General features: G+C 45.1%; 1 protein-coding gene across 1 annotated transcript in view; it reads right to left on the bottom strand.

Moving 5' to 3' along the window:
• LOC126235338 (cysteine-rich motor neuron 1 protein-like) overlaps nt 1–21,335 on the bottom strand; it is a 139,856-nt gene extending 118,521 nt beyond the window's left edge. The window contains exon 1 of the mRNA XM_049944060.1: nt 21,197–21,335. Within this exon, the coding sequence (XP_049800017.1) occupies nt 21,197–21,335 (139 nt within the window). The remainder of the gene's footprint in view (nt 1–21,196) is intronic.
• Between the last annotated feature and the right edge of the window lie 1,240 nt (nt 21,336–22,575).

The raw sequence follows: 22,575 nt of genomic DNA, 5'->3' as shown, positions 1-22,575 counted from the left end.
TGAAAGTGTACGCCTTTACCTGTATGAAAGAAAGACATGTTTACATAAAAACACATTTTATTACTAATTGCAAAATTACCTAATAGTTAATCCAATCGCCAGCATTAACAAGTATAGCTTGACACCTTATCCCTCTATCCGGTAAATCATCCACGTTTCGAACCTCTAAACATCGTTTGACCCTCTTTGCAAAGAATCTCTTTGACTTCCTAAGAATTTTAGCAGCAGCTCCGTATGAAAAGTTTGGTGCCTTTGAATGATTTACAAGGAACACTGCCACGTGACGCTTCAGATATTTTACACTCATTTTAAACCGCAACCGACAAAACAAAACATTCAAATCTCTCACTGTTTATCGATACACTGTGCAAAAGCACATTGATTGCAGATACGAGACCACAAGCAGAGATGTCGCTGCGAACGTTAAATTTAAAATTATGGAGTACTCTTTCTTTTGGAACTGACTGTGGAGTGTAGATAATTTATCCATCCCGAGAATCGAAAATTTCGAAGATTTTTGCTTGTTATCGATATAGATACTGGCAAGATATCTAAATATGTGACATAAATTGCCGTATCTTTTGACTGTATTGATGTAGAAGCTTAAATTTTTTACACTGCCAGGGGACCACAGATCATAGTATGTGACATAAAATTCAAGTTGATACGTCTATCCGTTCCTGAGAGAAGAGGTTCTCAATAGCTGGTCAGACGGAAGGATAGACAGACAACAAAGTGATTCTTTAAGGATTCTGTTTAATCCGGTTGCCGTGTGGTCTCCATGTTAGCTTAAGTTCAGAAAATTATTGTTTGACGATCACTTAACTCTTTAATTGTGGGCGCAATACAGTTGCCTGAATTTTGCGCAATTTTTGCTCAGTGACGTGTAAATAGGTCCAAAGTGGTTATAATTTGGCAATGCGAGTCACCACGTCCACATCCCTCGCTACATTCTCTCTTGTTAGGCTCATCGCGATCTGGAGACGTATTTAAAACTCATTCGTCGCTGCAACACATTTCATTATTGGGGCGAAACGAATTTTCAGCTGATTTGTTACAGCTACTGTCAGCCATTAACTTCACTTCATATTTCAATGTCAGAGCTGGAATATATCGTCTCGGTATTGCCTTTAGAACAATACCTCTTCCAACGCTGAGCTTTCGGCTAGACATTCTCTAGAGATATTTTCGCACGAGTTGTCAGCTGTAAGTTATAAAGCAAGCGAATGGCCGTTCCGCGTCGTGCAGCTCAGCGTGAAATAATTACATCAGCGAAGCCGCGTACCGCCGACACGGCCCGCCGCGAGCGGAAAAAAGGGGGAAAGGAGGAGCCAGAGCAGAGCAGAGTAACGGGAATTTAAACAATTTACATTAGGCGCGCGCCAATAAATTACATCGGAAAATTGTTGCCCGCGGGGATTGAGATGGCGCTCGTTACACGCGCTGACTGGTTGGCGCTGCGGTTCGCCAAAGCGGCTACCGGTCTCCCAGAGGCTGCCTTTTGTTGTGGCCAGTGTTACGAATTCCTTGTCCCATGCATCACTACGTCTGGCGTTTCATTCGCGGTAAACTCCATAGTAACCGCCTTTATCTCTTTAATATAATTTGGTATTTTATGCATGTAATATCTCAACGTACACTGATCAGTCTGAATATTATGACCACCTACCTAACAGCTGGTATGTCCACCTTTGGCACGGTTATCAGCGGCCACGCGGCGTGGCATGGAAGCAATGAGGCCTTGGTAGGTCGCTGCAGGGAGTTGGAACCACATCTCCACACACAAGTCATCAAATTCCCGTAAATTGAGGAGAGGGGGGTAGAGGGGATAGGCTCTGACACCACGTTCAATCACATCCCAGATGTGTTCGATCAGGTTCAGATCTCGCGAGCTGGTGGCGCGGCAGTACATCAATTGGAACTCGCCGCTGTATTTCTCAAACCACTCCATCACACTCCTGGTCTTCAGACATGGTGCATTATCTTACTGAAAAATGCCACTGCTGTCGGGAAGTATTATCGTCAAGAAGAGGTGTACGTGATATACAACCAGTTTACGATACTCCTTCGCCGGCATGGTGCCTTGTACGAGCTCCACTGGACCCGAGTACGCCCACGTGAATGTTCACCAGTGCAGAATAGAGCCGCCGCCATCTTGTCTCCGTCCCGCAGTAAAGTTGTCAAGGAGCTCTACCCGTGGAAGACGACGAATTCGCGCTCTCCCACCGGCATGATGAAGAAGGTATAGGGTTTTATCAGACCATAAAACGCTATGCCACTGCGCCATCGTCCAGTGTCGATGGTCACATGTCCTTTTCAGTTGTAGTTGCCGATGTCATGGTGTTAACATTGGCACATGCATGGGTTGCCGGCTGCGGGGGCCCATCGTTAGAAGTATTCTGCGCACTGTGTGTACAGACAGACTTGTACTTTGCCCAGCATGCCAGTTCCACTACACTTCTCCGCCTGTCCTATTTTATCAGTTTGCCCAGCCCACAACGACCGACATATGTAATGAGGAGTGGCCGCCCAACCCGAATGACGTCTGGACCTGGTTTCGCCTTGGTTTCGTCACGTGCTGAAGACACTCACCACAGCACTCTTCGAACACTCGACAAGTCGCGCGCCTTCCCCATCCTACACACGGACAGTACTCATACTACATGCACCGTGCGAGTGTGTGACTAGCATTCACTGCTCACCAGGAGACTCTGCTATCGCCTGGACGAGTTTAAATAGATAGTAGGTCGGTGGTTATACTGTTCTGGCTGATCAGTTTATATAGTTCAGAAAACACTGTAAAATGCATATACAGAGTCTCCTAGAAATGGAGGAAGTTTGGGAGATAGGAGACGAGGTACTGGCAGAAGTAAAGCTGTGAGGACGGGGGAGGGGGGGGGGGGGGTGAGTCGTGCCCGCGAAAGGCAAAGGTCTCGAGTTCGAGTCTCGGCCCGGCACACAGTTTTAATCTGCCAGAAAGTTTCTTCCGGAAATGTTGCGACAATCTTAGAGCGGTTACATAGGGAGCCTTAAGGGAGAAATCGGGGATAAAAAAATTTAGTGTGACTAGTGCCTCCTGTCGAGTAGACCGTTCGCCGGGTGCAAGTATTTCGATCTGAGGCCACTTCGTCGACTTTCGCGTCGATGGGGATGAAATGATGATGATTAGGACAACACAACACCCAGTCCCTGAGCGGAGAAAATCTCCGATCCAGCCGGGAATCGAGCCTGGGCCCTTAAGATTGACATTCTGTCGCGCTGACTAGTCAGCTACCGGGAGCGGACAATCGGGGATAGGAACCCATGTCCAGAAACGTCATCCAACGAGCGTCGATGTTGTAGAGGCCGGCGCATACCACTATGCCACGCTTCGGCAGCAAACCTGACTTTGTATGCTGACGGACCATATGTTTTGCTGTGTTGTTTATTATTGGCCACGATCGCCAATGGGGACGATGGAGCTAGCTGCTGTGTAACAGGCCTTGCGTACTACGAATGCGATGTTCTGTTGCCTTGGTGTATAACGGTTTCAGACATCTGCAGTTTATTTTTCACCTGTATACCGAAAAACATTGGAGATTTTAGAGTGTTCCAGGGGAAAAATAAACTGCAGATGGAAACCCATGTCACCGTCAACCTCCGAGGCAACAGATCGTGGCATTCTTAGGACATAGGGCCTTTCTGTGCAGCAGCTAGCTTCATGTTCTCCACTAGCGATCGTGGCAATCAGTCGCGATCACTGAATGACAGTCAACATGCGAGACGTTCGCCTGCAGTGAGAAGTCATGTTTGCTGCCGAAGGTGTGTGCTAGTGGCAGTCACTAGCGCCCGTAACTTCGATCCTCTGTAGCATCGTTGGATGACGTATCAGGACAAGGGTTTCTATCCTCGATTTGTTCCTCGACACATCCTCTACAGCCTCTTGAAATTTGTCATAATATATCTGGGACAAGCTGTACAAGGGGCAGTCAAAAAGTTTCCGTTCTAATGTCGTACAGTCCAAAATTGGTATACCAATTAGGCAAAATCACCGTGAGAATTGAGACAAACATCCCACCGACGAACCAGGTCGAAGATACCTGTTTTATGAACCACCTGCTGCATGAAGAAGTTCGAAAGTGCCTGCTGCACGTCCTCGTCCGGCCCGGAATCGTTGACCCTTCAAGACCTTTTTTAAGAGGCAATAGGCGTGATAATCAAATGGGGAAAGACCAGGACCATAGGACGGGTGCTCGAGTGTCTCCCACTTGAGTTGGCGTAACTTCCGCGTTACGACATTTGCGATGAAGCATTACTCCCCTTGTCACATGGAACTTGGCGCACCATTCCACAACGGTGGTTTTGGACAGGCATTCTGCCCCATACACATTGTTCATGCTCTGATGGATGTCTACCGGTGTCTGTCCTTCGGCAACTGAGAAAAGACTAACAGCGCGTTTCTCCTGTTAGGACTCGTTTGGTATTAACGACGCCATAGTTCGTGTGTCTGCATTTACTACACTCACGTCGGAAAGACACCATTGCTGGCCTAATTCCTTGCCTACATGTCGGTGCTTATATACTCACATAGGAGCTGCGCTACGTTGCATACATGCTGCAGCAACATCTTCAGACGGAAAGTTTTTGAAGAGCTAAAACCATTTGACCATTGCCCATGGCGGGACAATGTCGGCTGTTGGCGGTGCTGATAGCTGGCATGGTGAAGAAAGCATATCGAAGAAGCAGACAAGAATGATGATTCATTCTAGCGACGTTACAGACCGAGAATGGGAAAAAGCACTGACAAAGCGACTTCGTCAAAGATTGTTGTGGGGCGGTCCCTGGCAGCGAGCATCTAGGAAACAGCGAAACTGGTGTTCTACAGTTGCAAGCACCTACAGAAAGTCGTTGAAGTACGGTGAAACCACGAGTGGTGACAAGGTGTTGGACGTACACGCCTCAGTGCTGAATGTAGGAGGCTGGCCTACTCTATAAACCGGGATATGAAGCGGTCTATGACAGATCTGACGATAGAGAACAATGGTGGTGCAGGCACGTCTCGGAGCTCACCACTCAGCACACTGCGTTGATCATGGGACTCCGCAGAGAAGACTCTTGTTACCACGTTCACCCAACAGAACTGTCAGTTATGACTGCAGTGGGCACGGGCTCATCGACATTGGCCAATGGACCGATGGAACTGTGCCGCCTGCTCGGATGTGTCACGTTGCTCGTTACAGCAAGTCGATGGTTGTGTCCAGGTACACAGTCATCAAGGCGAACGGCTGCACGATAGATGCACCGCGGCGCGTCGCTGGCTGCTCGGGACAATATCATGCTTGAGTTTATCTGGTCAGACACAAGTCTCAATCAGTATGTTTTATTTTTACCGGTTTCACTGTATAATTTTACAAGAGAATCATCAAAAACTGTTTAAAATACAGTAGTTGGATGATTAGACTGCCGGAAATGTAAATGTGGACTACCTGCATCCCTTCATGCTTCAAGTCTTTCCAGACACCGGTGTGATCTTCCAGCACGATGGCTGTCCGTGCCACAACGCCAGAATCGTTCTACAGTGTTTTGGAGAGCACGGCAGTGAATCACCATAATGCATTTAACACCAGATTCACCTGATATCCACCCGATGTAAAACATAGGGCGCTGGCTCCGCGCACACAAAACCAGCAGCCAGTAATTTACGGGAACTGCGTCACCTGTGGGTGGACATCCCGTGCTAGATACCTCCGGAACCCTACCGAGGACTTGTCGAATACATACAAAGCAGTGTCATTACCGTATTTCTATCCGAAAGAAGATAACACTTTATTAAGCAGTCGGTCATAATGTTTTGGTTTATCAGTGTGTACCACGAACCATTATAGCTTCCCTGTCCTATTCCGGGGCGTGTGGAGCGAACGAATAATTGTTATGCTCCAGTAAGCGCTGTTATCACTGTTATTTCGTCCTCGTGGAACTTTAGCGGCCAGGTCCAGAGGACTTCGCAGATTGGTCGCCGTGTCACTGTCCGCCAAATGGTGCTATTTGGATATAGCGTTGGAGGTCACTATGTCGGCACACCACTATCCCAGCCGTTGTCAGCTATCCAGACCTTGGAGCCACTACTTCTCGTTCAATTTATCTTACGAGGTTGGCTGCATCTTGCTCCATTCCTCGCCGCGCGGGATTAGCCGAGCGGTCTCAGGCGCTGCAGTCATGGCCTGTGCGGCCTGCCCCGGCGGAGGTTCGAGTCCTTCCTCGGGCATGGGTGTGTGTGTTTGTTCTTAGGATAATTTAGGTTAAGTAGTGTGTAAGCTTAGGGACTGATGACCTTAGCAGTTAAGTCCCATAAGATTTCACACACACATTTGAACATTTTCTTTTTTTTTTGCTCCATTCCTCGCGACAGGTAAAAATCGCTGGTTGTACCAGGAATTGACTGTTAGTCCTCCGCCTGGCGCTCAGAAGAGCTGACTGCTAAGCCACGGAGGCGGAATCACTTAAGACAGGTATCCTGTAGTCTGACAAACTTTTCGGCGCACAAAGTTCATGGAGAGCTGAGTGACACTATGTGAGTTCCATCGTTTTTAAGTAACTTGAATTTATTAGGTTCAACGTAGTACATGAAACTACGTAATTGTGTTTATTTTTCCTGTTGCATGTCACCAAGCAGGAGCAGTGGAGACCAGTGTCGCAGAATTCCTTTGTAAAGCGTCATATTGGTACCGGTTGGAGAAAACCTACCAACCGACGCCCCCCCCCTCCACCCCCCCCCCCGACCCCCAAGGAGAAGATGTCACTTCGTTGCTGATATCTGGTGCTCATTGTTAAAGTAAAAGAAAATTTATTATTCTAAAGGGTTCAAATATTGTGAGTTTGTACAGGGTTATTATAAATGACTGAAGCGATTACACAAATCTGCTGTATCTATGTTATTTGGCATATTGTTACAGGGCTTTGCGCACACATAGAAGAACTAAAAAGGCCTTTTGGATATATTACAAGTCCTCCTTATTGCCCTCTACTGATTCTGCAGATATCAAGTCGATAACCAAGTTCTTCCCACATTCGCTGCAGCATGTCCCTATTGGTCTGTTCACAAGCACTGTTGATCCGAGCTCGCAGTTCTGGTAGGTTTGTTGGTAGAGGAGGTGTAAACACTGGATCTTTCATATAACCCCACACAAAAAAAATCTCACGGAGTTAGGTCCGGAGACCATGACACGAATTGCTGATCATCAACCCCAACACTACCGGTCCATCGCTTTCTCAATTTGTTTAAGAAACCACGAACATCACTGATGGAAGTGGGGTGGAGCACCATCCTGTTGTTAGATGAGTCTACACTATCGGTTCCAGTTGTGGCATGAGCCAGTTTTCCAGTACGTCCAGATACACGTGTCCTGTAACGATCTTTTCCACGCGACTGCTACGGTCGCAGGTTCGAATCCTGCCTAGGGCATGGATGTTTGTGATGTCCTTAGGTTTAAGTAGTTCTAAGTTCTAGGGGACTGATGACCACAGATGTTAAGTCCCATAGTGCTCAGAGCCATTTGAACCATTTTTTTTTATCTTTTCCAAGAAGAAAAATTTTAAACCGAGAAACTGCACAGAAAACACGAACTATTCGTGAATATCGAACGTGCTGCCCTTTAGCGCGGTGGATCCTTGTTGAACTTCGTTCTGAAGTGTCGCTGCATTGTTACTGCAGACTAATGTGAATGCATTTCAAGCCTAACATATGTTTTCTCGGCATCTGTCGCCGCCTTGACTAACTGCTGACCGCTGCGCTCTCGTGGCAAATATCTGAAGTGCGGCTGCAACAATACAACAGTTTTTGAGTGTTTGTGTAAGAATGTTGAGTTTTGTCACAATATGTCTATTAATGTAGCTATAGTGAATTTATGAGGTCGCTTCGATCATGTACAATAACTTTGTAAAGAAGCCTAATCTGTCTGCCAAACTGTGTTTTATTTGCAAAGCTATTCACAGCACTGGACCTATTATATTTGTACTATAAGTATTACATTATTGTCCCATTCTGCTGAATACTGTGTTTGATCATTTGCAAAGAATGTAATGTAGTTGAATCGCATGATATTTTTACTACAGCATATACAGCAAATGAAAGATATGTTGAAAAAATTAATAATTCATTACCAAAAATGTCGTAAGAATATTAACTAACGTCTCTGGAGAATTGAATTTACGTGAAATGACGTGACCAGGGAATTAATTTTGCAGCAATTAAAGAAATTTTAACTAAAGGTAGGAAGTAGGCGGTCCAAGTCAAATATTCATTCATATCTATTCATTTTCTAAAGATGGAAGCAACACTTATCATCAGTAATAAGATTTATATAATCCAAAATTCGTTAGTAAAAAGTCGGCTGCAATATATGACTTATGGAATATCATTGGAGCAGCAAAGTCAGCATTGCATTACGTTTCTGCACCTACAGAAAACTAAACACGACGAAAGGAATATTTTCAACACTAAAATGTTTTCTCCACCCTTGTAGTTTATTTCTACAAGAGCCTAAGAAGAACTTGTAATAATGGGTGAAAAAAATAGGTAATAAGTGTAGCCATGACGAAAATTTCCAGAAAAAAGATCTCTAAATAGTGATCACTGTCAACCCACGCAATGAACAGTGGCGAGAGTTTGCGTCCAGTACCATAGCATTTAACCGCTGTTTCGTGATTTCGCGGCACAGATAAAAGCCCAACCTCACTCGGGAGGTGGCGTCAAGGCTGGATGTGCTACTATTTGCAGTGTTTGTGTTATGGGCTATGCAATGTCCTTCAGAGAGGCAGCAACACACACTGCGGCGATCGACAGCTGTATGAAATAAAAGATATGTATTCGCAATTGCGAAAACATTTAGCCTTCATATGCGCAATTGATTAGTGATAATGAAAATTTGTTTTGTTTTGTTGTTGGGCGCAAAAACAACTAGGGTCAAACGCGCCTATCAGGACTGTAGAAGATAAAGACAAAGAAAGGAGTTAAAAACGACTACAAAATTGGCTCTGAGCTCTATGGGACTTAACAGCTATGGTCATCAGTCCCCTAGAACTTAGAACTACTTAAACCTAACTAACCTAAGGACATCACACAACACCCAGTCATCACGAGGCAGAGAAAATCCCTGACCCCGCCGGGAATCGAACCTTTTTTTTTTGTAACCATATATATTTATTTAAGTATTTTAACAACGATACATTAAAAAAAGACATTTTATTCTATTAATCTATTATCCTAGTGATGATTAATATTATTGTCATTTTATATGTTTTCGTTTTTATATTTTCCTTTTTCGTTTTTCTCTTATTGTTTGTTCCTTAAACCCTTTTACATGGCCATTTGTCTTTTTTTTTTGAGGGGGGTAGACATTGCAGAACAGGCATAACAGTTTATATTTGGCATCGTTGCATTGATTTGAGTTTATGTTTCTGTATGTGATGCACTTGTGATGACACAGGCACATTGTGTATTCTGGTTTGATCTTTTCCTCTAGTTACACTGTTTAGTGGGACAGTATGAAGGAAACGTCACCATGATAGGTGGAGCAGAAGTGGAAGAAACTTTTTTTTTTTTTTACATATACTACAGAATGGGACCCCGTGCTCGGGAAGCGAGAACGCTACCGCGAGACCACGAGCTGCGGACAAAAACGACTACACGTTAATCCCAATCGGCGAACGAGAACACAACTAAAAACAAGGACGAGGAGAAAGGTCTATAAAATACAACATGGAGAAACTGAGGTCCTGAATTAAAAATTAAATGGCCTTCGCCGTATTGCTACGACGGATAAAAAGTAAAATGAGGCCGACAGCATGCACGTTATTCGCTAAAACGGTCGGTAACTGAGACGGCAAACACAAACGAGAATGTAAGTGGATAAAAAAAGGGCATTCCGTCAGGAAATGGCGGACCGTCAAAGGTTGAGCGCAATGAGTACAAAGTGGTGAGCCGATGGCTAAAAAGACTGTGCCCGATACGCAACCTAGCTAAAATGTTCTCCTCACAGCGAGATGGCCGAGAGGAGATCGTCGAAGCCGCTGGGAGATGCTTAATGACCAGGAAATTGTTTCCATAAAGGGAGGACCAGTGATGATGCCAAAGTGACACCGCCTGCTGACAGAGGGCAACACGAACATCATCGGAGGGAATGTAAGAACTAGCGCGCTGAGGTACGAGGACTGCGGCCTTGGCAACAGCGTCAGCGGCCTCGTTTCCTGTCAGACCGAAGTGACTAGGAACCAACATAAACATCACAGGTTGACATATGGAAGTATGGTCGATCCTGGAGATTTAAGGGGACATTGTATGTCCTATGCCGCCAATGTTAAAGTAGCGAATTTTGTGACCGATTATCTTGGAAACTTTTTAAGACACCAACTTACAATTTTCCATAATTACTGAAGGCACCTTTCTAGATACACTGAACTAGAATTATTACTAAAATTGTATTGTTGGGCATTTTATCTTTTTTTAAATCGAACGCTCAATTTTTTGACAGAATCTTGTGAATAAATGAACATAAAAAAAACAACTGAGGATATTTTAATTATTCTAATTCCACACGTGTTGAATCTCACACTTGGCATGCTGTGAAAATTTCATGTATCTACCATCAGTACTTTTTTAGAAAATGGGTCATTTATTGCAAAAAATTTAGTTCAGAGATATTGAGGTTTAAAACATTTTTTATTACAAATTCTTGTACAGACTTACATTTCTGCGTCTTTTATGCACTAGAATTGACCTGTCCCATAGTCTGTGTCTTCTTCAGTGTCACAACAGCCCAGTGCTTCCCTACTCCTTTTCTTTCTTGCTTCTTATGTCATTTGCTGAGCAGCTAACTCTGTTTCACGTACACAAAGCTCATCCAGTTCCCGCAGTCCTTTGGTTGTGTTCTGTCCAAATCTTACCTTTAACTTCTCCAGAACCTTAAGTCTTTCATAGTTCCCACCATTAAAAGTTATTACAGCATCTGACACTACTAACTTTAGAGTCATAAGGCCAACAAATACATTTTCAGACACACGGCACCGCACAACATTATTGAAGGACTCATTCACATTCTGGGGTCGCAGGTTCGAATCCTGCCTCGGGCATGGATGTTTGTGATGTCCTTAGGTTAGTTAGGTTTAACTAGTTCTAAGTTCTAGGGGACTAATGACCTCAGCAGTTGAGTCCCATAGTGCTCAGAGCCATTTGAACCATTTTTTTCACATTCTGGGGCTTCCCCTGTAAACACTTCTTTAGCAGCTCAGGATTTGCCAAATATCTGTAAATAGATTTGATTGCCTCCATTACTGCCAAAGGAAGAAATGTATATATGTAAATTCATGCAGGGTGCCAGAAAATTCAGCTTGGCTATATTTACACCAAGTGTTTGGTGGAGGTGGACACGAAGCATGACATGGCTTTTCGTCGGTATTTTCAAGTACTTTAGAAGGAAATGCAGGTCTCACATATCTGTTACCCGCAAATTTGCGTTTCTTGAAGTTACTTTTACGCTTAGTCATTTTATTTACGTATAACAAGCAATAGAGGTTAGTTTTCTACAAAAATAGCCGATAATCACACTAGTATCAGAAACAAAGAACTGTTTTGTTTATACGTAATGGTTCAAATGGCTCTGAGCACTACGGGACTCAACTCCTGAGGTCATTAGTCCCCTAGAACTTAGAACTAGTTAAACCTAACTAACCTAAGGACATCACACACATCCATGCCAGAGGCAGGATTCGAACCTGCAACCGGAGCGGTCTCGCGGTTCCAGACTGCAGCGCCAGAACCGCGCGGCCACTTCGGCCGGCGTTTATACGTAATGCCAACTTCTGAGAAGTAGCAGTAGGCACAAAACAAAGCAATTAACAGCCTTCTAGACTGTATAGTTCCCAAGATATGACTGCTTAACTCTGGCAGTATATGTGTAGCCGCGAAATTTGAGTCACACGTCAACATTCAAAACATTATTTAAAGGTCTCACAATTGTCTGATTTTAATGTATTATATCCCAAAATGTTCAGGAAAGTCAAAATCACATTATGGAGTAGAAAACAGAAAACGTCAAATTTCAATGAATTTCACGTACAATATCCCCATAAGTAGTCGTTTTTCTCGCGCACTGTTCGAGGGTGGAACGGTAGAGAAACAGCCTGAAGGTGCTTCAATGAAATCTCTGACAGGCACTTAATTGTGGATTGCAGAGTAATCATGTAGATTTAGATGTAGGCGTGCTCGGATAGGCGAAGTGGTTAAGACGATCGTTCGTGATAAGGGAGAAGTCTTGTTTTGAGTCACAAATTTTCATTGTCGTTGTATAGCTGAGATCTAAACACTTTCGCAATAGCGAATAAATTTCTTTCTTTCAAAGCTGGATGTGTCGGCTGGCTGTTGCAGAGGGCAATCGATAGCCCATTGTAAACAGCGGACGGACATGAGTGCGGCCACGTAACGGTTCTTAATACAGAGCAGGGCGCGGGCGCACGTGGGCGGAGACGTGGCAGAAGCAGAGGCAGCATCCGGCGGTCAATGCGAGCAGGGCGGAGCGGGGCGCTGGTCCGTGACAGCCACAAATCACGTCCACAGCCGGCGGGAAGCGGCAGCAGCAGCAGGCAGGCAGATGAAGCCGTCGCCAGCGGCAGCCACTTGACCCGCGGCCGCCTACAGATTTGAGCCCGGCCCGGGACCCTGTCCTCCCAGGAATGCGGCCGTCCCACACGGCACGCACAGCCCGACACCCGATCGCTTCTTTTATAGGCCCCTGCCTCCGTAACCCTTTAATGCTCCAACACTGTCGATCGCTCGAACAAAGAAACTGTGGCTACTGGTTGGAAGAAAGTGCGGGCAAGATACCTCTACAAGATACACTGTCCATTCATCTGTCAAAAGCCCGAATAACTGCCTTTTGCAGGGAGGCCAACTGTGAGACGTAGAGATGGAATGTCAATGAGGTGCCGGCCGGAGTGGCCGAGCGGTTCTAGGCGCTACAGTCTGGAAGCGCGCGATCGATACGGTCGCAGGTTCGAATCCTGCCACGGGCATGGATGTGTGTGATGTCCTTAGGTTAGTTAGGTTTAAGTAGTTCTAAGTTCTAGGGGACTGATGACCTCAGAAGTTGAGTCCCATAGTGCTCAGAGCCATTTGATCCATTTTTTCAATGAGGTACCGACAGGGATGTGGAGCCATGGCAACTGCAGTGCCATGGCTAGCTGCGCTAGATTTCTCGACTGAGCATCAATACCGCGAACAGCTCCACCGAGGTGGTGATTCTTGGTTGGGTTTGAAGCTGGGGGGTTTAGCGGCCAGGGGAGTACGGTAAACTCAACCTGGTGCACGCGCGTACACTGCGACATGTTGTAATGTCCTGCTGATAGATGCAATCGCGACAAGGGAAAATGTCACGGGAAAACAAACTGCATGTAGGTTAGGTCCATTGTGTCTTCCAGACTGACGAGATAATCCAGGGAATGCCACAAAAACATGTCGCAGACCATAACGCTCCCTCCTCTAGGCTGCACCCTTCCGACGATTGTTGCAGGGCCTTCGCTTTCAGACGTTTCACATCGTACACGTCATTCGACCATCTGTCCGATGTAGCATAAAATGTGATTCATCTGAAAAGCCACCTGTCGCAACACAATGGACGTCCGGTTGCGGTACTCGCGTGCAAATTGCAGCCTTGGTCGCCGATGAACTGCAGTCAGCGTGAATGGTGAACCGGGTGCCAGCTGTAGAGATCCATGTGCAGCAGCGTTCGCTGAACGGTCGTTCAGGAGGCACTGTTGGTAGCCCAGTGGCTCATTTGGGCGGTCAGTTGCTCGACAGTTGCATGTCCATTCACCCGTAGACATCTCCGCAGCCGTCGTTAACCCCTGTAAGCTACGGCCCGTGGTCCACCACAGTTGCCTCCTTGCCGGTTTTGGATAGCGCCATTTTGCCATGTATGGTATACTTTAATCACGGCGGCACGCGAACAGTTTACAAACTTAGCCGTTCCGGAAACGCTTCCACTCTTGGTCCGAAGGTCAAGGATCGCACCCTTTTGGAAGTCAGATAAATCGCTTTGTTTCCGCATTACGACAACGACTGCACTGTTTTTCCGCGCCCCCGTGACACGCTTTAGATACCCTCCACTGCTAGTGTTGCCACCTGCCGCCTGTGGGTGGATTTTGCAGGTTGACGTCGAACATAGACGGCGATCACATTAATGTGACTGGACCATGTAGTAGCAGAAGTGACTCACAAAACTAGCATCACTGACATCCAGCTATTGCAGGATCTTAAAACGTATTCTGAGCTCAAACTTAATGAAGTACCTCGAACAGAATGACCTGCTCCGTGTCAACCAGCATGTATTCCGTGAACATCGATAATGCGAAACTCAACTCGCAGATTTCTCATCCGATGTCTTGGAAGCTATGGGGGCATGACAGGTAGAGGCAGTATTTCTTCGCGCCAGAAAAGTATTTGACTCGGTACCGAATCAGCGCTTATCAGCGATAGCACAGTCATATGGAGTATCAGACAAAATGTGTGACTGGGTTTAAGGATTTCTTGGTAGAGATGGCGCAGCATGTTACCTTGGACAGAGAGTCATCGTTATGCAAAAACAATAGCTTCGGGCGTATTGCGTGTTAACGACCTGGGACGCAAGTTTAATCTCAGACTTCTGCAGCCGTCCCCCATAAATCCTACGAATAACTTACCAATTCAGAGCTACATAACACCCCCCCCACCCCCGCTAGTACTCAGCATGGCATCGGAAAAAGTAAATATAAATGAAAGTAGGGAGAGGAATGAAATACATTTAAAAAATTAATACCGGAAATCCATCGTGTCGCTCGATATTCTGTAAAAAGCAACACTAGGACTGTCACACCTTAGTGCATCTGAGCATATAAATAAACGTCTGGACCGATGTATCACGTATCACGAAACAAAAATCTTCTCTAGAAGCAGTACATTTGTTTATTATCAGCGACATGGTGAAGGACTGCAAAACACGTCACCTAAAATGACTCTGCATACAGGAAAAATGTACTTCACGACGTCACGGTAATTTCGCCGTTGCTTACATTAATAAGCGTGAAAAAATCCTGTCACACCTATTTTCAATAACACACGGAAAAACACTGGCAGTGTTCTTCCAACTTTATTTCAGCGAGGTGTTCCCCCACCCTGCCCTCCCGGCACCCTCCCCTCAAGAAAACCTCCTTCTCCTCGGTGACGTTCATATAATTGATCTTGTTAGAGGCCAGTAGCCCTACTTTTTGTGTGTGCTTCAAACGAGATCCAACGGGGTCAAACACTTAACCTTTTCCTCACATGCGGGCATCGACGTTCTATAGTACGGATTGTTTTTCTTAGACTGATGGAGGAAGGGACAGAAATTGTTTTTTATTAGAATTTAACAAACAGTTGACAGCGAAGCCATTAACCATCGAAGAATTAGACTGAAACGGAATTAAGCAAATTAACCTCAGCTATTGACACCGACACGAGGGCACACGATAGGCCTAATTTACGATGACCTCCGTGACCATAGAGAAACAATGGGTGTTGTTTTCCTTGCTCGTCTGTACGCTATAGGCTGGTTAAACTAAGCAGTAAGTCGGCGAAGTCGCACAGAACTACACTGATATTTGAGAGACCTTTGAAGCCCATTTCGGCGTCCCGGACGTACACAGGTCTCTCAGACTAAGATGTGTGAAGATATTTCTTCCATAAGAATAGTGAATCTGCCGAATTCTATTTAATGTGAACAGAAATAATGTCACGTAGAGGAAGGTGTAAGTACATGAATGACGAACACTAACTTCACTTAACGAAGGGTCCGCAGCTCGTGGTCGTGCGGTAGCGTTCTCGCTTCCCACGCCCGGGTTCCCGGGTTCGATTCCCGGCGGGGTCAGGGATTTTCTCTGCCTCGTGATGACTGGGTGTTGAGTGATGTCCTTAGGTTAGTTAGGTTTAAGTACTTCTAAGTTCTAGGGGACTAATGACCATAGATGTTAAGTCCCATAGTGCTCAGAGCCATTTGAACCATTTGAACTTAACGAAGATTTATTCAGCACTTGCACGTACAAGAGCACGGAGCGAACTGCCTCTGGTCGGAACACATACAGTATATATACAGCTACAGAACATTCCGGTACAATGATTCTTGTCATTTGTGGATACTTCTAAAATGTGCTCGAATCGAATGTAGAAATTAAAATTTGTACAGTCCAGGTGAGTTTTGAGCTCACGACTTTCGACGCAGCTGTTTATTATCATATCCATTACACCACAGTGATACTCAGCTCCTTCTGTGACAATATTGTCAAAGTGCAGCTATATTTCATTTGATCATTTACTTGCATGTCGTAACGTTATGCTGCTGGTTCATCAGTGTGGCGAATCACACGAGAAAAATGTATTTCATCAGTGCTGCGCCCCTACTACAACATTTTGTACGAATCATAACAGGTACACCTGAAGACACTGGGTACCGTTTCTGGTGTGCGTAAGACTGCCTAGTCTCCAGAGAGAATAATGGATTTCTTAACAAGTGCAGTCACCTGGTATTGAGATGATTATGTGTAACTGTAGAAAATATTTCGAAGGATGATACTGAAATTACAAGAAACGAACAGCACATTTTTGAATTCCTGTCTTTGTGAGCAGTAAAATCCGTACTTGGGTCGCAGTAATATCGTCAGATGCAACATAAAGACTCTTTCCACATTAGTGCTATAAATTACGGTTGGTAACACAGCTATGTTTTCCATCTGAGCACTGAAAAGTAAATGTTCACATTTGAATATCTGAACTTATTTGCGATAGTTATGTTCCAACATATTCATGCAAGAATATTTGTTAAATGTTTCATGTGGAATTAATGAGAAGTACGACAACCTGGTACCGCCATTTCACTTCAGGCACACCCTCACAGAGACGGCAAACGATCTTTTAGCCGACGTGATCACGAGAAGATGGTATTCACACAGCCAGTTAATTTTTTGTTCTTTACTGTGAAAATAAAAAAAATAGTTGTAAGCCAAGTAATTACCGCGTTCTCCTGCGACATGTACTGGTGAACTCCATTACGTGTAGTCATCTAAATTTCGGAAAGCGATATCACTCACCTATATATGAGAAGAGATGAAGAATATTAAACCAGTGGGAACTTGAGAGCAAGGATGAAATTAGTTACTTAACGTAACTACGAGGACCATAGAGAAATACTCCATCGTCATACAAAAATTAGAATTGGGGATTAGCGCATCGAATGAGCTGCAACAGAGCAATTTCCTTTAAGTACGGATCAGTTTTATTTAGATTAATTTTCTGAATTATTTCGTTGCCAGACCGTTAGAGCAGCTGGTAGGAGACCGGTTGTGTTGTTTGTACGCTCCAGCTGTCTGGATTCCGTGATCTCTGTGCAGCGTCGGATCTAAACTTCAAAAATGGTTCAAATGGCTCTGAGCACTATGGGACTTAACATCAGAGGTCATCAGTCCCCTAGACTTAGGACTACTTAAACCTAACTAACCTAAGGACATCACACACATCCATGCCCGAGGCAGGATTCGAACCTGCGACCGTAACGATTGCGATGTTCCGGACTGAAGCGCCTAGAACCGCTCGGTCACACAGGCCGGTTATCGAAAGTTCTCGTAAACATCAACGAAGTAGTGCGAAAATTTGTTAAATGTCATGGCTGTTGGTAATCGTAAGAACTGAAACTGGTTGATTCAAACATCGATAGTTGCTTGTTGGAAGCTGCTTCAAGTGATCAGGGGCCCCTTTCCATAGAAATGGTAAATTCTAATATTTTTGTAGTGATAAAAGCTTTTATCTGCAATATTGAGGTCCACGAAGTTCATGGGGACCGACAGCAGCATTCTGTTTATTAACAATTAAATTAATACATGCATCATACGAGAATTGCATATTTGGTACGCGTCGAACATCTGGTTCCGGTTTCTACTGAAGAAATCATCTCACCGCCCGGTGATGAACGACGAGCGCGCTAATATTCGTAACTGCGAGAGGTTATGAATCTCATAGAAACGGGTATTTCAGTTTTCCGAATGAAATTATAAGGCAGGTTTATTGACTCCATAACAAAGTTCTCGGGGAAAGGCATTAAAAAAACAGCATTATTATGTGAATAGACGAAACATGGCTCCACCATTACAGTCCACAGACAAAACTTTAGCTAAGTCCGAGGATCGCAGTGTAGTTTTGAAATTCAGAGGATATCATCACAATTTACTATTTCAGAATGATTAAGCAGTGAATAACTCTTATTACTCAACACTGCCTCGTTTGCTTTTAAACACCCGAATATCGATCATTGCGATGATAAGTGGACGAAAGGAGTTTCTTAGTACCTCCCAGCTCTTCGTATGGTGCGTCTTTGTCTCGCGCGGTCATTTGTGTTTTCTAAGCTCAAAAATGGATTGGAGAAAGACATTTTCGTCGAATGAAGAGATTATTTGTTAATTTTAATAACCAACAGCCTCAGTTGCACCGTATACCTAGAATTTAACTAGGTTTCAGTCGGGATAACCCAACCTTCTTCAGAATAACAGTAACTACCGTTTGTCCATAGTGGACATCGTCAAGCTAAAAATACAAATCCATAAATTATCGTCTGACTGTAAAAACTTATCTGAAACTTCCTCGGCCCCACTTCGCGACCGCGATGCGGCAGCCACGAGTGCCGTACTGGAACTGCAGTTTTAGCTTGACGATGTCCACTACGGACAAACGGTAGTTACTGTTATTCTGAAGAAGGCTGGGTTATCCCGACTGAAACCTAGGTAAATTCTGGGTAAACGGTGCAAGTGAGGCTGTTACTTATTAAAATTAAAATTAATATTTATACAGTTGCTGACAGGGCGTCAAAATGTTGAAGAGATTATTTGTGTTGTAAGTATTGAACAGAATCCGAAACAATTTTTTCTAAGGGAATTCAACAATAGGAACCTCGATGGATGAAATGAATTAAGCTCAATGAATATTATGTTGTGAAATGAGTACTGTTTTCAATTTTTTTATTACCATCTCTTACCAAAATAAGTAAGATCTCTTATAATACAGAGAAAGTGGCTTATATTAGAGAGGACTGGGCTTCAAGTCCAAGTCAGGTCAAGTCTATTTAGGTTATGTATCGTTTTCATAAACGATTTCAGAAGAATAGCGGAATGGAGCCTTCAGGAAGGCCACTACCCCCTTCCTCTCATTCTTTCTTCCTGGTGATGATACAGCACGAGTGCGTTAAAATGGCTTCGACTGTTACTTCAAAGAGCCATTTCCTATAGTGCGACTGCGCTAGCTCTCCAAAGTAAGACGCAATAGAAAAGCCTTTGGTATTTTGAGAAACACTCCTGGCAAATCCTGTAGCCAGATGCTGAATCTCTGTGCGTTACTTGTGTTAGGAATGTGCGATACGACTGCCTAAAGGAGGCCGGCGGGGAGGACACTGCAGTAACAGAGTGGCGCGGGAGAATGTGTAGGCCCGGGCTATTAGGCGCGTACCTAGCGGGCCCGGCTTCTCCAAACAGCGCTGGGGGCTTTAATGGACCAATAAAAGCGCAGCCGGGCAGGTCCACTCGCTGGCGGTGGGATAATAAACAGACGCTCATTATGTAGATGAGCGGCCCCTCCAGTGTGGGGCGCTTGCGCTGTCCGTGCTGCCTACTCGAGACTGCGGCGGATGGCGATGGGAAGGAGGGGAGGGGGGGGGGGAGGGCCTTGCAGCCTCTGGGTGTCCCACACATGACGAACAGCTGGAGACGACTTGGCATGGACACGGTAGCAGTCAATTATAAGAACTGCCAGACCTGTATTACGCTACGAAAACAAAAAACGACAGTAGCGCTCCGAGTGGCCTGGCAGCGAACTTCAAATACTGTCCTTTCCGCAGATAATACAAGTTTTTTCGCCTTACAGACAGATCAAAGGTATAATTGGAAAGCCCACAGCCTCGAATTAATGAAGCACCTTAAATCAGTTGCTTTTGTAGCACACTGATTAATGCTGACACGATTTGAGAATGAAAACAAACTAGTGTATTTGGAGAAACAAAATTTGCAGGGAAAGTATTTTCAGAAAACAGAAGTGCGTGGACAGGATTATATCCAGTGTTACCGTTTACAAAATCCCATAGAGACAGCTTGGAGAAACTTGTTTTTCTGACAACTCCTTCTCCATATATATTGTTAGGCTCCAGATTTTAATAACCTAAAAACAGTGAAATATGCATTTATGACCTAAAATTTATTTAATATGAGCGTAAAAATAGACTGTGATTTTATATAAGTTTATTCAGAAACATTCTTGTTGACTTTTTTTTTATATACCATGTAGTACAAAATTCACTTCTGAACATATTGTGAGTATGGTACTTACTTTTTGCAGTGTGTGAAACTAATTAGCATTTATTTTTGAAATGTCTGTATGTGTGTGTGCAAAAAACGCAAAGTACAGTGAAAACAATAACGCCCATCCGAAGAATAAAATCACGTTTTTACTTCTGTACATCATTTGCTTAAATATTCCAAATTATTTTTACCTGACATTGTCAGGAGGAGAGGACCACTGTGCCATTCGATGTAGTACACAATCATCTAGTCTTGGATACATTTGGAAACAACTAGTTGTTTGTGTTCCTGCTCTTCCGCGTGTTGTCATTGATCACGCCAATGCCGGCCCCGGTGGTCTAGCGGTTCTAGGCGCTCAGTCCGGAGCCGCGCGACTGCTACGGTCGCAGGTTCGAATCCTGCCTCGGGCATGGATGTTTGTGATGTCCTTAGGTTAGTTAGGTTTAAGTAGTTTTGAGTTCTGGGGGACTGATGATCACAGATGTTAAGTCCCATAGTGCTCAGAGCCATTTGGTCACGCCACTGTTGCGTAGTCGACTGGCGTGCTCCACTTAGCGTCGTCCCAGGAGGTTTCAACAAAATCTTATTCCTGAATTGGTTACAATTTTGCTGTGCAACAAATGCAAGACAGAGCTGACGCCGAAGTGACATCATTCTAACTAAATGCAAGAAGTTGATTGTCGCCCAAAAACTACTCGTGACGCTTAGCACTTGCGACTTGGCTGTGACGTGTTGACCCCACAGCGTGCCGCCTGCTCTGGGGCCAGCAGTTGTGTGCCGGCGGCCAAGCCTTTGTTTGGCGTGCGCCCGCTTCACACCTCACCTCTGCCGGCCCGGCCGCCGCTCCTCTTTTTACTGGCCCACCAGTCTGGGCCTGGGTCGTGACACTGACGCTCGCCCACGTGCCTGAACGGAGCTTTCCGTCGCGTCCGCAGCGTCCGCTGGCACTCCTGTGTTCCCATCAACGCGGCTGATACGAGGGCGGTTCAGAACATGTCAATGCTTAGGAATGAAAACGGCATTAAAAAAAAGAATGGCTCTGAGCACTATGGGACTTAACTGCTGAGGTCACCAGACCCCTAGACCTTAGAACTACTTAAACCTAACTAACCTAAGGACATCACACAGCCGGCCGAAGTGGCCGCGCGGTTCTGGCGCTGCAGTCTGGAACCGCGAGACCGCTACGGTCGCAGGTTCGAATCCTGCCTCGGGCATGGATGTGTGTGATGTCCTTAGGTTAGTTAGGTTTAACTAGTTCTAAGTTCTAGGGGACTAATGACCTCAGCAGTTGAGTCCCATAGTGCTCAGAGCCATTTGAACCATTTGACATCACACACATCCATGCCTGAGGCAGGATTCGAACCTGCGACCGTAGTGGTCGCGCGATTCCAGACTGTAGCGCCTAGAACCGTTCGGCCACCCAGGCCGGCAAACGGCATTTAAATTTAAAAAAGAAATATTGCTTTAGCGACGTCGCTATTCCCCAGTGCTTCGTTCACTGTTTAGCACCCCCTTCCCCTCCACTCCCCCCCCCCTGCAGAAAATAGGAGTGTCAAACTCTCTAAAATGTGATGATCTCTTCGTTTTTTTTTTTTTTTTTTTTTTTTCCCTTGCGAAACAGTTCTTCGCGACTGAATCGAAGAAGAAATCGCACGGTTGCAGGTCGGGCGAATAAAGGAGGAGTTGGGCTTATAATGGGCCACCCTCCTCTAAAATTACCGTTTTTTATAGAAATAACCGATGCCATGTATACTATCGATTCTTGTGTAGGTGAACATTGTATCAACTGTATATCTGAATGAAATGTATAAAAAAATTAATTTGTTACACTCGATATGTACGGTTAAAATTACTTTCTTCTTTTGCTACTGCCTGTATCCCGCATTGGGCGCAGGGTCGGCAGGGTTAAGTACGGATCTGGCATGGTTAATTTGAAGGGGTGGCCGTATGCCCCTCCTGCCGCCACCCCATACCCCTCGGGACGGAAGTAGCGTACCCCAGCTGTCTGCGTCTAGTGGAAATCGTGTGAATGTGTTTCAAGTGTCTGCGAGGCGTGTAACTGAGGCGGGGCGTGGGGACCAGCCCGGTATTCACCTAGTAGGGTGTGCAAAACCGCCTAAAAACTACATCCAGGCTGGCCGACACACCTGACGTCGTCGTTAATCCGCCGGGCGGATTCGATCAGGGGCCGGCGCGCCTACC

The sequence above is a fragment of the Schistocerca nitens genome, chromosome 2, assembly GCF_023898315.1.
Source record: "Schistocerca nitens isolate TAMUIC-IGC-003100 chromosome 2, iqSchNite1.1, whole genome shotgun sequence".
NCBI lineage: Eukaryota > Metazoa > Arthropoda > Insecta > Orthoptera > Acrididae > Schistocerca > Schistocerca nitens.
This window is presented reverse-complemented; position numbering and strand designations above follow the sequence as displayed.